At 35.1% G+C, this 17507-nt stretch overlaps 1 protein-coding gene across 2 annotated transcripts in view; it reads left to right on the top strand.

Annotated features, from left to right (window-relative positions):
• The first annotated feature begins 2787 nt into the window (after nt 1–2787).
• The window catches only part of BRDT (bromodomain testis associated), a 56286-nt gene continuing 41566 nt past the window's right edge, over nt 2788–17507 (top strand). Inside the window, exons 1-11 of one of the 2 annotated variants that reach the window (XM_029949029.1) lie at nt 2788–2991; nt 3789–3926; nt 5627–5741; nt 10029–10198; nt 10822–11175; nt 14471–14599; nt 15450–15638; nt 16209–16375; nt 16456–16745; nt 16832–16945; nt 17022–17159. In XM_029949029.1, coding sequence (XP_029804889.1) covers nt 2803–2991; nt 3789–3926; nt 5627–5741; nt 10029–10198; nt 10822–11175; nt 14471–14599; nt 15450–15638; nt 16209–16375; nt 16456–16745; nt 16832–16945; nt 17022–17159 — 1993 coding nt within the window. In that variant the 5' untranslated portion in view covers nt 2788–2802. Of the gene's footprint in view, nt 2992–3788; nt 3927–5626; nt 5742–10028; nt 10199–10821; nt 11176–14470; nt 14600–15449; nt 15639–16208; nt 16376–16443; nt 16746–16831; nt 16946–17021; nt 17160–17507 lie in introns of both variants that reach the window. The other variant, XM_029949028.1, reaches the window with a different exon arrangement.

Here is a 17507-nt window from a genome sequence, read left to right as displayed (position 1 = left end):
GTATTCAGACTATATGAAGAACTAAAAATAATAGACAACCTAATAGAAAAATGGGGTAGAACACTTCAACAGGAGATTGACAAGATATTCATGTAGCCAATAGACATACTAAACAGGTTTTTCATACCATGAATCCTCAGTGAAATACAAATTAAAATCACAATGAGATCCCCTCACACTCATCAGAATGGCTGAAATGGAACACGCTGATATTTTTCATTAAACATTTTTTTGTATTTTTTGAGAGAACAAGCAGGCTCCTCACTGTCCACGCAGAGTCCATGTGGGCTAGAACCCATGAACCATGAGCTCATGACCAGAGTCCAAGGGGCTCAACCAACTGAGCCACCAAGACACCTCAATAACACTAAATATTGAGAAGGATATGGAATAAGTGGGATTCTCAAACACTTGCTCATATAAAATGGTACATTTTTGAAAACTGGTATCTCCTAAAATTGAACATGCAAAACCTGTGACCCAACATTTTCACTTCTGGGTTTATACCCAACGTAATTTATGTGCATATTCACTACAAGCATGTTCATAGTGTGTACAAGCATGCCAGTCAAATGCTGAGCAACCCAAAAGTCACAAGAGGAATGTATTGATTATAGTCTAATTCAATCATAATATATAGCAATGAAGATGAACAAATAACAGATAAATCAAACATGATATTGGTGAAAGGCCACAAACAACGAATAAATAGTAATACTACATTTACGTAAAGGTCAAAAGCAGTCACAATTTAATCTATGGGGAAAGAAGTTATCCTAGTGGTTATCTTTGTGAAGAAGAGGAGGGTCTAGTGATTGGACACTCCAAAGATAGGTTAACTAACTACAAACCAGAACTAGTTTCAGTTGTAACACTAGAATATCCCCTTTATAAGAATTGTAGTTCAGGGGTGACTGGGTGGCTCAGTCAGTTAAGTGTCTGACTTCAGCTCAGGTCATGATCTCATGGTTCATGAATTGAAGCCCTGTGTCAGGTTCTGTGCTGACAGCTCAGAGCCTGGAGCCTGCTTATGATTCTCTGTTTTCCTCTCTGCCCCTCCCCTGCTTGTGCTCTGTCTCTTAAAAATAAAATAAAAATATTTAAAAGGTTAAAAATGAAATTTAAAAAAGTTGTATTTTATATTTGCATAACACGAGAAGAGTAATGAAGTGAAATAAATTAGAAGATTGTTAATTATCTCCAAGTTCACTTTAGTGTAGCGGTCCTTAATCCTGGCTGTACATCACAAGCACCTGGGAAATTTAAAAAGCAAACTGATTTGCAAGACCTGTCCCCAAAGATTGGGGCCTGGGCATTCATCACTGGTACTTTTTAAATGACCCACACCTCACACCCATTATAATGGCTGCTAATGAAAAGAAGAAGTGTAAAGATGTGGAGAAACTGGAACCCTGTAGACTGGTTGGAATGTAAAATATTGTTAGCACTATGGAAAGTACTATGGGAGTCCTCAAAAAAAAAACCAAAAACTACTATGTAAGCTAGCAGTTCTCTCTGCTGCATTTCTGGGGTGTATCCATAAAAAACGAAGGCAGGGTCTTGAAGAGATATTTTATACACCCATGTTTATAGTAACAGTCAAGAGGTGGAAGCTAACCAAGTGTCTACTGATGAACGAATGAATGGATTCACAAAATGTGATATGTACAGATCATTAAGTATTGAACCTTATAAAATGAAGAAAGTTCTAACATGCTACAATATATATTAATCTTGAGCACATTATGCTAAGACAAATATGATTTCACTTAGATATCTAGAGTAGTTAAATTCATAGAAACTAGATAGGATGGGAAGAAGAGAGAATGAGTCATTTAATAGGTATAGAGTTTCAGTTTTGCAAGATGAAAAGGTTCTAGAGATAAGTTGCTTAAAAATGGTTAAAATGGTAAATTTTGTTATATATTTTATCTTAATTTTTAAAAAAGATCCAAAAGTGAATAATATGTGGTTGAGAACCAACACTGCTTTAATGCAATCAAATACATTGGCTAAATCTAACACTTCTAAAAAAACGGACAATTCAAGTACACTTTTCGTTTCATTGATGTACAGCCTAGTACCTTTGTTTCTTTTTCCTTAAAGTAATAATGATGTGTAGGAATGTTAATGCTGTCTTACTGAAATACGAAGTTTTATTTTAGATGTAATAGCCTTTTAATATGTGTCATATGTCTCTAATAATGAGGTCTTAAAGTAAATCACTTTAGGGGTGCCTGGCTGGCTCAGTCAGTCAAAGTATGTGATTCTTGATGTTAGGGTGATGAGTTCAAGCCCCACATTGGGCACATAGCCTACTTAAAAAACTAAATAAATCACCTTTTTTAAATCAGCCAGAAAAATCCTTTATCTTGCCTTTCTTCTTTTATTGGATTAATAATTATAGAGTAACTGTAAACATTTCCTATTAATTCTTTTTTACCAGAAACTTACAGACTTTTCCTGCTAAGACTTCAATTTGTGTTTTAGAAAGGTGGAAGAAATACTGTAAAAATTTTAAATACCTTAAAATCATCTAAAACTAAGGCATACATAATGAAACAACTCTTAGTACTTATATAGAAAAATGTTTGTATTTGTGTACAAATGGATTCATCAATCATTTGATTTTTTTGTCTTAATCATGATGTGCTATAAAATATGATACTACTCTTTAACACTTTTTAGTTCCTATAGAAACTATATTAAATGTACTTTGAAGGTAACTTTGTTTTGTTTTTGTGTTTTAAGGACCTGTACTTTGAAGCAACATTATAATATCAGTGTTCATCGCAGTTAAGAATGTCTCTGTCAAGTCGACAAACAGCGATTGTTAACCCTCCACCACCAGAATATATAAATACTAAGAAAAATGGGCGATTGACAAATCAGCTGCAGTATCTACAAAAAGTTGTGCTGAAGGCTTTATGGAAGCATAGTTTTTCGTGGCCATTTCAGCAGCCTGTGGACGCTGTGAAATTAAAGTTGCCTGTAAGTGTGTCCTATGATTATGTTAGCTATAAAAGAGAAAAAAATCCCATAAATATCTGAAAGAAATAAACTAGTCTTTAATATTATAAAATATATTTAATTCAATAAAGACCTAATTTATTCTGCACCACTGAAGAATTTCCCAATGAGCATTTTTTCTTAAATGACAGAGCTCATTTTTCTGAGCATTGAAATTCATATTTTAACAGTTTGTAGTAAATTACAGTAAATGTTTTCTTGTTATAAAATGTGTTACTTGACTTTTTTTTTTTTTAATGTGTCATTTGACCTTTTGATGCCAGGTTGTCATGAATGTCACCTTCTCCATGAAGTTGCTCTTGACACTTCTTGGTAGACTTAGGTGCACCATACATAGGATTCAACTTTAGGTCTTATGTTAGAAATTTTTAGCCATCTGATAACAGAATGATTAAGTAATTTGTTACACAGTAAACCATGGCACTGGGATTATATTCTGGATCTGTCATACTTCATAAATTCTAGGTTTTTCTTCTTCATGCCTTTCACTTTTTATTTTCCAGGATAATTCTACTCTTACGTTATTGTCTTTGTTATTCCTATTTGTTGTTTATTTTTTTCTTAAAAAACAAATGCTATGGCAGTCAGATTTGCTTCTCATCACAAAAGTTTTGGTTTCTAGATTGTAGCTTTTTAAGGGTAATCAGTTGTTCTTTCTAGTTATAAGTATATAGCTTCTTAAATTTCATTGTGTACCAATAATTGTAATGAATTTGTTCTTAATACTAACATTTAGTATTTTTTCATGAAAATCATAGGATTATTACACCATTATAAAAACCCCAATGGATTTAAATACAATTAAGAAACGTTTAGAACATAAATATTATATGAAGGCTTCAGAGTGTATAGAAGACTTCAACATAATGTTCTCAAATTGTTATTTGTACAACAAGGTATGTAAAGCTTATGTTATACTTGATAATTTTTTTTGCTTTTATATATAGAAAAGTACATAAGAAGTGTGCTGATTTCAGATTTCATGTCTTGATTTGAGGTATTTTACATATTTTTAAGGATACTATTTGTTTTTTACTGGATTTCACAATTTTCACATACCAATATTCATGATTATTTGCCATAATTTTGCTTGAATAGCTGTAATGATTTTTATGTTTTATTTCTTTTTTTAAATTTTTTGAAATGTTTATTTATTTGGGAAGAGAGAGAGAACATGCGTGTGAGCAGGAGAGGGGGAGAGAGGGAAGGAGAGAATCCTAAGCCAGCTCCACATTTGTCAGTGCAGAGCTCAACATGGCACTTGATCTCACAGACCATGAGATCATAACCTGAGCCAAAATATCAATGAGGGCTGGTTTTTGTGAATAAAGTATGATTTCAAAGTGTCCTTTATCATACTTCTGCCATTTTAGTTATAAATGATAAGCTTTATGATATAATTATATAATCTAAGTTAAATGTTCATGGTATGGATTCAAACAAATTACATACATCTAAACTTCGTGACAAGTTAAAGATTAGACACATTCTGTGTTCTTATTCTAGTAGTAGTGTTTGCATTTGTTTTGATGCATTAGCTTGTTTGATACTGTATATGGACATGTGTATATTCCTTTTTTCTAGAGTACTGCATCCTTTTGATGCTGCTCCATGATACCTAAAAATTTTAAAACTTACATCCCGTTCCCTCAAAATCACTAGTGATGCTGAAATGTAATAGAAATTTGGTTCCCAGACTATCAGTGCCACCTTAAATTTAAGACTCTTAGCCAATATGACTTTTTTTTTAAAACATTAGAATTAATGGTATTCTGAAAGTGCCATTGGCACTTCATTTTAATATAACAATTCCAACTGTACTTTTATATTTAACATTTTAAAATGAAGTTCAGTGATTTTCCTGACAAACCTAACTCGAAGTCAGTGTTCCTCTGCTTTAGGCTTTTGCTTTTGTGATTTAGTTTTTTTTTTTTTTTTTTTAATTAGTAATGAGTAAAGCAAGCTGAAGACTTCTAAGCAGGTAGTTAAGATTTAAAAACTGGAGAAAGGGGGGGCGGGGGTGCACCTGGATGGCTCAGTCAGCTAAGTGACTGACTCTTGATTTCAGCTCAGGTCAGGCTCAGGTCACCCAGGACTGAACTGAGGGTGGAGCCTGTGTGGAAATCTTGCTCTCCCTTCCTCATTGTCCCTCCCACCTTGTGCCCATGAGCACATGATCTCGCAGAATAAATTTTTTAAATTTTTAAAAAGATTTAAAAAGTAAATCAGCTCTGCATTGTCATCTCATCACAATAATTAATTGAAAACAATCACACCAAGTCAAATCATATACTTCACACTGCCATGAATATGTTTTCACTTATTTGTGAGGTAGAGATTTTAAATTCTAAAAGTAGGGTTGGTTGGATTGTAACCTTCTATTACTCATAAATGCTACCTGGGTTATTTTTAGAAGTTATACGTTACATTCTAACATGACTTGTTAGAACTTAAAATATGAGCCACTACACTATTTTCTAAACTTAATTTAGAAGCAATAAATACTCTTTAATAAATACTAATAGGGCTGTATCACTGTCTTCTCTAAGGTAGTCTGACTTGTTGACCATAGTGTGTAATCTTCTATATTTTCTAGCCTGGAGATGACATTGTTCTTATGGCACAAGCTCTAGAGAAGTTGTTTAGGCAGAAATTATCTCAGATGCCACAAGAAGAACAAATTGTTGGTGGTAAGGAAAGAATAAAGAAAGGTAAGACAGAAACGGTTTATGTTTTCTTTCTTTCTCTGTTTTGTATTATATGAGTGTGTACATGTATAAATATAGTGAGTAGAACTAAATAATACTTCAAAGGTCTAACTCGTAATTCAAAACAAACAAACAAACTTTAGAGGGAAATATTTTATAGCTAATAATCATAATATTTAAATATGGAGTTACAAAACTAATCTTAGGTATTCAGTTGGATTAATTGTAGAAGTTAACCAAAGGTGTCAGAGATGAAATGTTGGTTTATTTTTGGATCACTGCAGGTGTACATTTTGGTTAAGTCCTTAATCATTATTCCATGTTAGTTCCTTATATGTAATATCAGGAAAATATTAAGTTTTTGTGTTTGTAAAGCATATAGTTAAGTGGCTGGGATATAGGACATCTTTACCACTATAAAGGTTGTTTTAATTGACAATAATGTGTACTTTTCTCCTTGTTGTTGATCTTTAAGATGGGTCATGACTTAAAGCTTTACCCAATCCTGTGAGATACTCACTGTTTATTAAAGTTCTTATTTTATTCTCACCTTTGGAAAAGATCTTAAGTCTGACAATATATGGGCTGGGGTTCTGCAAGAGGATGTCAGTATGCTATTTAAATTGTTAAAGCAAAGTGGTAATTATTGCTGGCTTAAAATATTATCAACCAAGATAAAAATTATTTATCTTTAGAGTGCTTCCCTTAAAAAAATCTTTAATGCTTTCTTGATGGTTAAGTTGTAGCTACTTGTTTCAGATGCTCAGATTATTGCTAAAAACATAAAATTCCCTCAGACAAAAGTTCTTTGACTTTGTTTTTCTGTCATTATGTAGTTGGATGTTTGTCACTTAAAATGTACCTGTTGTGGGGTTACAAAGATGTATAACCACCCTAACTCTCAAGTTCAATTTGCATTCTAGTCAGAAATAAAACTTTAAAAAGATAAGACATGGTTTATGATATATGTTAGATGAAATTACACATAGTATGTGCTATAGTTCAAAAGAGTAAGAAATTCACACTGATAAAGCTGGGGAAGGCTTTAAAAATTTTTTTCTTTTGAGAGAGAAAGAGCAGGAGAGGGGCAGAGAGAGAAGGAGAAAGAATCCCAAGCAGGCTCTGCACTCTTAGTGGGGCTCGAAATCATGAACCATGCGATCATGTCCAGAGCCGAAATCAAGAGTCAGAAATTTAACTGACTGAGCCACCCAGTCACCCCTATTCTTTACTATTCAATCTCTAAAGTATTGAGGTTTTCTTTTCAGGGCTTGATACTAAGTATCCTTTTTCTAAATTCCATCTGTATGCTATTAATCCCCAAATCTGTGTCTCTAACACAGTCCTCTCTGAGAAATCAATTATTATCTTCAAGCCACTGGACATTTCCACTTGGATGTCTTATACACATCTCTCATTTACCTTGCTTGCAGTTAAACACTGACGTTCCTTAGATTATTTTGTGTAACAGAAAATGGTACTAATACACAGTTATTCAAGCCTGAATAGTTAGAAGTTGTCCTTGATTCCTTACTTGCTTTGATTTTTTTCTCACATTCTGTTCGTTAGTAATCATTTGTATTCAGCCCTCAGATTGCTTTTGCAATAATACTACTTTGGGCTACAATCTTATTAGTCCCTGTGATCCGGATTATTCTGTGTGGTCTATTCTCTACACAATGGCAAAGACAGTCTTTTAATTATTTTTTTATTTTTTTAAATTTATTTATTTATTTTGAGAGAGAGAGAGAGCAAGAGCAGGGGAAGGGCAGAGAGGGAGAGAGAGACACACACACACAAGCAGGCTCTACACCATCAACACAGAGTCCATTGTGGGCTCAAACCAATGACCCACGAGATCATGACCTGAGCTGATACCAAGAGTCGGATGCTTAACCGACTAAGCGAGCCAGGTGCCCTGCAAAGACAGTCTTTAAAAATAAACTAGAGGGGCACCTGGGTGGCTCAGTCAGTTAAGCCTCCGGCTTCGGCTCAGGTCAGATCTCACGTTCATGGGTTCGAGCCCCGCATCGGGCTCTGTGCTGACCGCTAGCTCAGAGCCTGGAGCCTGCTTCCAGTTCTGTGTCTCCTTCTCTCTCTGCCCCTCCCCCTCTCATGCTCTGTCTCTCTCAGTATCAAAAATTTAAAAAAATTAAAAAAAAAAAAACTAGAATATCTCATTAACCTGCTTAAAACCTCTCTTTAGCTTCTCATATTAAAATGAAGTCTAAATTCCTACCATGGCCCTTCGGGATCAGGACTTTGCCCGTTTCTCTGTTCTCATCCTGAGCTACTTGCATATTACTCATTGAAGTTTTCCTTGGAATACGTTTTTACTGCCACCCCATTCTCTGGCTGGATACTTCTTTCCAGTAACATCTTAATTGGTACCTCTTCAAAGAGACTTTCTTGGCTATCTTCTGTACAGTAGGTCTCTGCCTTTAGTCAGCACTCCATGTACTTCCTTTCTAGTGCTTAGCATCACTTGTAAGCAACTTGATTACTTTTTTTTTCTATTTCTTACACTAGACAACATGCTCAAAAAGGACAGAAACTGTCTGTCTTATTCATTATTGGACCTTAGCACCTAGAGTGGTGGCCTAATGCATGATAAGCATACAACAGATATTCATTGAGCCCTCTTATGTCCCAAGTACTATATTAGGCACAAGCGATATTGTAAAGATCAAAACAAAGTTCCCTTCCCCTGACAGAGTTTTTGTTTTTGTTGAGAAAATTGGTAAAATTAAGTAAATGTAAGTATTTCTCATTATATTTATCTCTTTAGCTCCTGAATTCGAAGAGCCAGAGTTGGAAGATCAAAAGATAGGTTATGTCAGTCTATTCGGTTCCTAAGTCTTAGTTAGTGAGTAATAAGAACTCAGGGATTGAGGCATACAAGCCCTATCTTAAAATATATTCAAATCTATTTTGTTCCTGAGTTTGTTAAGCAAGAATTTGGAGAGTCAGGGATGCCTATATGTTCTATGTCAAATGTGATAATGTCAAGGAAAAAAATAAGAATAAGAGAACAAGAAAGTGGTGGGAATGGAAGGAGAAAGTTGTTCTATATCGGGTGGTTTGAGAAGGTGACATTTCAGTGAAGGCATAAAGGGAATGTTGGAGTGAGCTGAGGAGGCTGGCTCCTTAGGGCGGAGCAAATAGTCTGCTTATGTGAACCAGATTTGAGGGTAGCAGGCCAGTAGGCGAAATAAAGTAAGTGAAAGGGTGGAGTGATAGCAAGTGTGGAGGGCGGAGGTGGGGGCTTGGGGAGAAGCACAGGTAGAGAGATCATACAGGTCCTTATAGGGCATTGTAGGGATTTCGGCTCTTTTTGAAAAAAAGATTAGAAGTCATTGGGCATTGAGTAGAAGTGTCATGATCTTATTTGAATTGAAAATACCACTTCGATGGCTATTTTGAGAACAGACTACAGGATGTAAAAGAAAAGAAGGCTCATGGGATACTACTGCAGAAATCCACCTAAGAGTTGATGCCTGGGACCAGGGTGATTACCACCTGTAATTATAATCAGATTCTGGATAAGAAGATGGAGGGAGCCCAAAGAGTTTGCTGATGGATTGGGATATTGGGTCTAAAAGACAGTGGAGTCAAAGAGGACTCCAAGGGTGTGGGCTTGAGTGATTAGAAGAATGGAGTTACCTCAGCAGCCTTCCCGGTGCTGCGGGCAGCACATCAGTCTCATAGTCTGAAGAAGGGAGTTATCAGGATACAGGATGGACTTTTGAAATAATAGATTTCCGAGCGAAGAGATCAGATGTCTTAAGTCATGGTATTCTCTGGGAACATACAGGGCGGAAGACCATACACAATGGTTCCTGTGGCAGAATCATCTGAAGGGTATATTGATAAGAAAATTATGTTCACATCTGTTGTTTTGTGCTAACCAGTGTTGGACTCTAGGTCATAGTTTTAAAGTACTTGGATATTTATGCAGAGCATTCTGGAGACCTCACATAGTGTTATTAGTTGGTCTCCAGGATGTCTGCAATTTACTGAAGCTACTCACAGAGCTCTATTAGTGTAAGTTTAAGCCAGGCCTTTTTGAATAAAATTGGTAAGTCTACCATTAATATCCAGTTTGAAATCTCTAATATTATATCTAAACTGGTCTAACAAATGTTAGCAAGTATGTGTGGGAGGGTTTCAAAGGAGAATGAAAGTGTACTGTGTTTATTTTGCTAAAAAGCTGAATTAAGTGTATTAGAATACTAACAGAAAAATAGCTTTATACTTTACTCATATTTACTCTGGTTCACACTTTGCTAGGCATTCAACATAATGTAGCAGTTCCTCCTGGTAAAGAAAAACAATCCTCCAAAGCCACGGAAAAAGTTAAGCAGCAAGTGATTCCCTCAGAATTTCCTGAGACATCTGTTTCTGCTTCAAACATGGCACAAAATACTCCACTCAATTCTACCTCACAAACAGTGGCCCAAGTAAGTTTACTGTGACTTTAAAGTGTTTCAGTATAAGAGGTTATTGTAATGGCTAAGCCTTTTTTCAAGTTGATCTGAAAATTGGTCTTCAACATACCATAGTCCATCTTTTTATCTGTGTACATTTTTTAACAGAGATCTAGGATATGGACCAAATTTTAGAGATTTCTCAGGAGGCACAATTTGAACTGGTTTACTATATTTTTATGTTAATATCAGTTGCCCAACTACTCGTTTTGTGTGTGTTATGTAGCTTCTATTGAACTGCAACTGATGCGTTGATAATTTAAAATTGTATACCGTAGCTGATTTCAGGTATTCGGACTGGTTTTTGCTTAGCTGTGACTTTTATTTTTCCAATCTGTCATTGATCTCAAAGGTTTGCATAAGACCATTCTTTAGGATGTAGGAAGAAAATATTCGAGCTATTTATTTTACTGATAAAAGAGAAATTAACTTTTACTAATATTTAATATATAGAAAAGATGGTACTGGTAATTTTTTCCTTTTTATTTATTTATTTTGTTTTTGTTTTTTTAACTGTAAGGGGTAGCCATCAAAGGTTGAAAACTGTTGCTGTGAATGTCACTTTAATTATAGTTGTCGCTGTTGAATTGTTTCAGGTTTCAAAGGGTGTGAAGAGGAAAGCAGATACCACGACTCCTACAACTTCAGTAGTTAAAGCAAGTGGTGACTCTTCCCCAATGCTTGCAAAAAAAAAATCAGTGAAAATGCCACCTATAAAAGAAAATGTGCCAAAAACTGTTTTGCCAGATTCTCAGCAACTATGTAACGTCGTAAAGAGTGCTAAAGTGACCGAACAATTAAGGCATTGTAGGGAGATTCTTAAAGAAATGCTTGCAAAGAAACACTTGTCCTACGCATGGCCCTTTTATAATCCTGTTGATATTAATTCTTTGGGGCTCCATAACTACTATGATATTGTGAAAAATCCAATGGATCTTGGAACTATTAAGGTAAATGTCTTAAGAAGAATTTCTTTTTTTGATTATAGAAGTATTATTGTCATTTTATTTTTTTTTTCAAGTTAGTTAACTTACAGTGTAGTCTTGGCTTCAGGAGTAGAACCCAGTGATTCATCTCTTACATATGACACCCTGTGCTCATCCTGAAAAGTGCCCTCCTTAATGTTCACCACCCATTTAACCTGCCCCTCCCCACTCCAGCAATCCTTAGTTTGTTCTCTATCCATAAGTCTCTTATGATTTGAATCCCTGGCTGTTTTTCTTATTTTTCCTTCCCTTCTCTTATCTCTTTTGTTTCTCATATTCCGCATATGAGTGAAATCATATCTTTCTCTGACTTTGCTTAGCATAGTACCCTCTAGTTCTGTCCACATTGTCGCAAATGGGCAAGATTTCATTCTTTTGTCACAAGTAGTATTCCGTTGTGTGTGTGTGTGTGTGTGTGTGTGTGTGTGTGTGTTAATACATCAGTTGATGGAAATTTGGGCTTTCTCCATAATTTGGGTATTGTTGATAGTACTGCTATAAACATTGGGGTGCATCTGCTTGTTGGAATCAGCATTTTTGTGTCCTTTAGATGAATTCCTACATTTTATTATATGAATTACTTATGTATCTTGGATATTAACCCCTTATCAGATAAATCATGTGCAAATATCTTCTCCCATGCAGTTGGTTGCCTTTTTGTTTTGTTGATGATGTATTTCACTGTGCAAAAACTTTTTCATCTGATAGATTTCATGTTTGCTTTTGTGTCCCTTGCCTGAGGACACATCCAGAACCATGTTGATAAGGCCCATGTCCAAGAGAGTACTGCCTATATTTTCTTCTAGGAGTTCTATTGTTTTATTTAGGTCTTTAATTTGTTTTAAATTTTTGCATATGGTGTGAGAAAGTGGTTCAGTTTTCATTCTTCTGCAGATAGCTGTCCATTGGTACCATTTGAAGAGACTGTCTATTCCCTACTGTATATTCTTGCCTCCTTTGTCATAGATTGACTATGTACATGTGGGTTTATTTCTGGTCTCTCTCTATCCTGTTCCACTGATTTATGGGTGTATTTTTGTCTCAATACCACACTGTTTTGATTACTATAACTTTGATATTATGGAATCTGGGATTGTGATTCCTCTAGCTTTGTTTTCTCTCTCTCTCTCTCTCTCTCTTTTTAATTTATTTGAGAGAGAGATTGACAGAGTGAGCAGGGGAGGGGCAGAGAGAAGGTGAGAGAGAGAATCCCAAGCAGGCTCCGCACTGTCAGCACAGAGCCCAATGCAGGGCTTGAACCCACAAAATCATTATGAGATCATGATCTGAGCTGAAACCAAGAGTCGGACACTTAACCAACTGAGCCACCCAGTTGCCCCCTGTTCTTTTTTAAGATTGCCTTGGCTATTCAAGGTCTTTGTGGTTTAGGATTGTTTGTTCTAGTTCTATGAAAACAGTGATTAGCATTTTCATCAGGATTGTATTGAATCTGTGGATTTCTTTGGTATGGACATTTAAAAAATATTAATTCTTCCAGTTTATGAGCATGGTTTATCTTTTCATTCATGAAAAGATATTTCTTTCATCAATGGCTTATAATTTTCAAAGTACAGGTCTTTCACCCTCTTGGTTAGATTTACTTTTTAGGGAATTTGTTTTTGTTTTTGTTTTTTGATGCTGTTATAAATAGGATTTTTTTCTTAATTTTATTTTCTGCTACTTAAGTATTAGTATATAGAGGCAGCAGGTTTCTGTATAATAATTTTCTATTCTGCAACTTTACTGAATCCATTTATTTGAATAGTTCTTTGGTGGAATTTCTAGGGTTTTCTATATATAGTATCATGTCAGTTACAAATAGTGAGTTTTACTTTTTCTGTACCGCTTTGAGTGCCTTTTACTTTTTTTTGTCTAATTTCTGTGGTTAGGATTTTCAGTACTATATTGAATAAAAGTGGTGAAAATGGACATTCTTGTCTTCTTGGTCTTAAAAGAAAAGTTTCCAGTTTTTCACATTGATAATGATGTTAACTGTGGGATTTCATATATGGTCTTTATTTGAGGTATGTTCTGTTTAAACCCACTTTGTTAAGAGTTTTAACATGAAAAGATGTTGAAGTTCATTACTTTTTTCTGCATTTATTGAGATGGCCATATGGTTTTTATCCTTCATTTTGTTCAAGTGTTATATCACATTACTGAGTCCATCCCTGCATTCCTGGGGTAAATCCCATTTGCTCATGGTGAATTTTGCTAATATTTTGTTAAGGAGTTTTGCATCTATGTTCTTCAGGGATATTGACCTGTAATTTCTTTTTTGTAGTGTCTTTGGTTTTGGTGTCAGGGTAATGCTGGTCTCATTGAAGGAATTTAGAAGTTTTCCTTCCTTTTCTATTTTTTGAAATAGTTTGAGAAAAGTCTTTAAATGCTTGGTGTAGGATTCATTTGTGAAGCTTTGTGGTTCTCAGCTTGTTTTCTTGAGAGTTTTTTGATTACTGATTCAATTCTATTACTAGTAATTGGTCTATTCAGATTTTCGATTTCATCATGATTCAGTCTTAGAGATTGTGTGTTTCTGGAAATGTATCCATTTTTTTCTAGGTTGTCTTAATTTGTTGTCATATTATTTTTTTGTAATGGTCTTTTATCCTTTGTACTTCTGTGGTACCAGTTGTTACTTCTCTTTCATTTCTGATTTTATTTGAGTCCTTTTGTTTTTAATGCATCTGGCTAAAGGTTTATCAGTTTTGTTTTATTTTTTCAAGGGACCGGCTCTTGGTTTCATTGGATTTTTCTATTGTGTTGGGGGTTTTTATTGTCTCTTTCATTTATTTCAGCTTTGATATTTGTTATTTCCTTCCTTTTACCAATTATTTTCAATTTTTTATGTCTTAATTTTTAGGAGAATTTTAGTATAAGCATTTCATTTAGATGTTCATGGTTCATTTAAGGAATTTATCTCTTCACCACTTTTCCTAGGATTAAACTTATCTATAGAAGATTATCTTGAAATGCACTGTTTTCCTGCTTTTGTGATTTTGTTCCTGGTTTTTTTTTTTTTTTTTAACTTGGAATGTCCTCCTTCCTTATCTCTGCTTGTCAAAATTCGTTGATATTTTCAAAGCCAGAATCTACAAAAACAAATATAGCAGAATTTTAACATATGTCAAATTTGGAGGGTGGGTACCTGTTTCTGGTATTATCTATATTCTTCCATTTGAACTATTTCATAATATAGATGCTCAAATAATTACTGAACTATGCTGTTTGTGAATCCTGTACTTCTTCCTTAATTTAGGGGAAAATGGACAACCAAGAATATAAAGATGCATATGAATTTGCGGCAGATGTTAGATTAATGTTCATGAATTGCTACAAGTATAATCCTCCAGACCACGAAATAGTGACAATGGCACGAACACTCCAGGTGAGTTGATGGGGTTGCTCTGAAAGTGAGTTTCCTCTGAACATAGTTTGGAAATTTTAGAACCATAACTCAAAAGACAAAGAACACCCTACTTCCCAAATATAATACATCATTTAATAATTAAAGTCTTATTAAAGGGTGAAGACTTTTTTAGGCATAACGTACATAACTTAAAAAAATTTTTTTTCTTCTCAATGGTCAGGGAACGTGGGGGAGAGACAGAAGGAGGGGAGGGAAGAATCAGAAACAGATTCGGAGTTCTGAGCTGTCATCCCAGAGCCCCATGTGGAGCTCAAATTCACGAACCATGAGATCATGACCTGAGCCAAAGTCAGCCGCTTAACTGACTGAGCCACCCAGGCACCCCAACAGCAAGTCTCTTAATGAGGCTGCCCTGCACATAGAGGATATTGGAGAAATATTAATAAAGTGGGATTAGTAGATATCTGAGATAGAATTGACTAGAGCCCATGTCTCCCTGAAGGGAAAGCTCCAGGACTTTTGAGGCTGCCCAATGGGAGGTAGTGGAATGATGCATCAAACCATGGGGCAGGAGATCCTTGAAAGAACGTCCTCTATACAGTTTGAGAGGTCTGTCTTACTAGAAGAGACGAGAAAAAGTTGCTAAGGTTAGCAGGCAAGGAAGCACAAATCTTATATTTCTTCTTTGGTAAATTAACATTGTGTAAGTTTAAGGTATACAACATAATGACCGGATGTATATATTATATAACGATTACCACAAGGAAAAACAGAATTATCCTCAAAATATGACAGTTTGTTAAAAGGTGTTATTGCTGCATTAAATTGGAAATACAGAAAATCTTTACAGTCTAATTTTCCATTATAGGACGTCTTTGAAATGCATTTTGCAAAGATCCCAGATGAAACTGTTGAGAGTATGCCTGTATGCTGCATCAAAACAGATACCACAGAAGTCTGTGGAAAAGAAAGCAGAAGTGACGCTTCCTCCGAAGATAACTCGTCGGGTGATTCTGAAGATGAACGAGTTCAACGTCTTGCAAAGCTTCAGGAGCAGGTAGTTGATTGTATTGGTAAAAGATTTTGTATTTTTGTGAGCTCTTGTTGCAGATCTATTATAAAATGCTTTCTCTAGATTAAAAGCTGTTACATTTAGGTCACTTAGCAACTGTGGCTTTATTATTGGCACATTTGTAATGTTTACTAGTCTTTCCTGCCCAAATATCTATATATCTTAAAATTCTCAACCACAATGAGTTGATTCTCATTGAAATGATTTATATGATGTAAGGTAAGATACTTTATGGATGGGATTTTGCTTAACATTGCTACCTTTTGTGATAAAATATTAACCTTCTCTGAGTTCAAGCCTGAAAAAAATTTAAAAGTTAAGATTATCTGGAAATGTTAATTTTCATGGTCGGTTTTTAGATGAATATCTAAGTTTATGGGTTGAGCACATGATAGTATTTCTAATTTAATGTCTGACTTTCAAAATAATGAAATGAAATAAGAACCTGAAGGACATGAATTTCACAAGGATAGTCTTGACTTTTGAGTGCTTTCATTTTCTTCTAGTGTCTTTATTTAGAGCCATGAATGTTTAAAGAATTTTTTTCTTTATCAGCTGAAAGCTGTTCATCAACAGCTGCAAGTTCTGTCCCAAGTGCCTTTCCGTAAGCTAAAGAAAAATAAGTCTAAAAGGGAAAAGAAGAAAGAAAAGGTTAACAACAGGGATGAAAATCCAAGGAAAAAGCTTAAGCAAATGAAATTAAAGGAAAAGTCTAAAAGCAAGTAAGTATCTTTTTTATTATAATGCCTTATTCAAGTCATGATATTATCTCAAATAAATTTGATTAAAGTTATTTGTTTAGTCAGCCAAAGAAGAGGAAACAGCAGGTGTTTGCTCTGAAGCCTGAAGATGACGATAACGCTAAACCTATGAACTATGATGAGAAAAGGAAGTTAAGCTTGGATATAAACAAACTCCCTGGAGATAAACTTGGGCGAGTCGTTCATATAATACAGTCAAGAGAGCCTTCACTGAGAAGTTCCAACCCTGATGAGATAGAGATAGACTTTGAAACACTGAAAGCATCAACACTGCGAGAACTAGAAAAGTATGTTGCTGCATGTCTAAGAAAAAGACCACTAAAGCCTCACGGTATGTATTTCTCTGTAGCAGTAGAAATCAGTCTGGTATTTGTGTTAGTTTTTGGTAATACTCCTTTTTCCTCTTAAATCACATAGGTAGGAAGGTAACGAAGTCCAGAGAAGAATTTCATTTACAGAAAAAACAGGAGTTGGAAAAGCGGTTACTAGATGTCAATAATCAGTTAAACTCTAGAAAATGTCAACCAAAAGGTAGGTGGCAGTTCTTTAAATGTTCCCGTGATGATGTAATTCTGCTGGCGTTGTAACGCGCTTCCCTATTTTGTAGCTGAGAAGACGCAGTCCTCCCAGGCTCTCGGAAGTGGTTCCCGACTGAGCGAAAGCAGCAGCAGCAGCAGCAGCTCGTCCGAGACTGAAAGCAGTAGCAGTGATGCCAGCTCCTCAGACAGCAGTGATTCCGAATCAGGTTAGCTGTCCCCATAAGTGTACCTCTGTTTGTGCAGAAGCTTTTTCCTTGTATTACTGAGACTTCAATTTTTAAGAAATGTCACTTACCCAGAACCTACGGTTTGGATGTCACACTTACTGAATTGCATGTTGAAAATCTTAACAATTTTCTTTAAAAGAGATGCTGTGTAAAATGAAACTTCATATACATATATGACTTAGAGGTGTATAATGTTGAAAGCAAGTTCACTAAAGGTGGGAGATAGTCTCTTAATATATAATACCAGATCTTAATGTGAGAAAATAACAAATAATAAAATTCCAAAATTCATTTTTTATAAAGTAAAGGATTATTTGTGGACATCTT

This window comes from Suricata suricatta, chromosome 8, assembly GCF_006229205.1.
Source record: "Suricata suricatta isolate VVHF042 chromosome 8, meerkat_22Aug2017_6uvM2_HiC, whole genome shotgun sequence".
NCBI lineage: Eukaryota > Metazoa > Chordata > Mammalia > Carnivora > Herpestidae > Suricata > Suricata suricatta.
The sequence above is the reverse complement of the archived record's forward strand: the minus strand, read 5'-3'. Positions and strand labels throughout refer to the sequence as shown.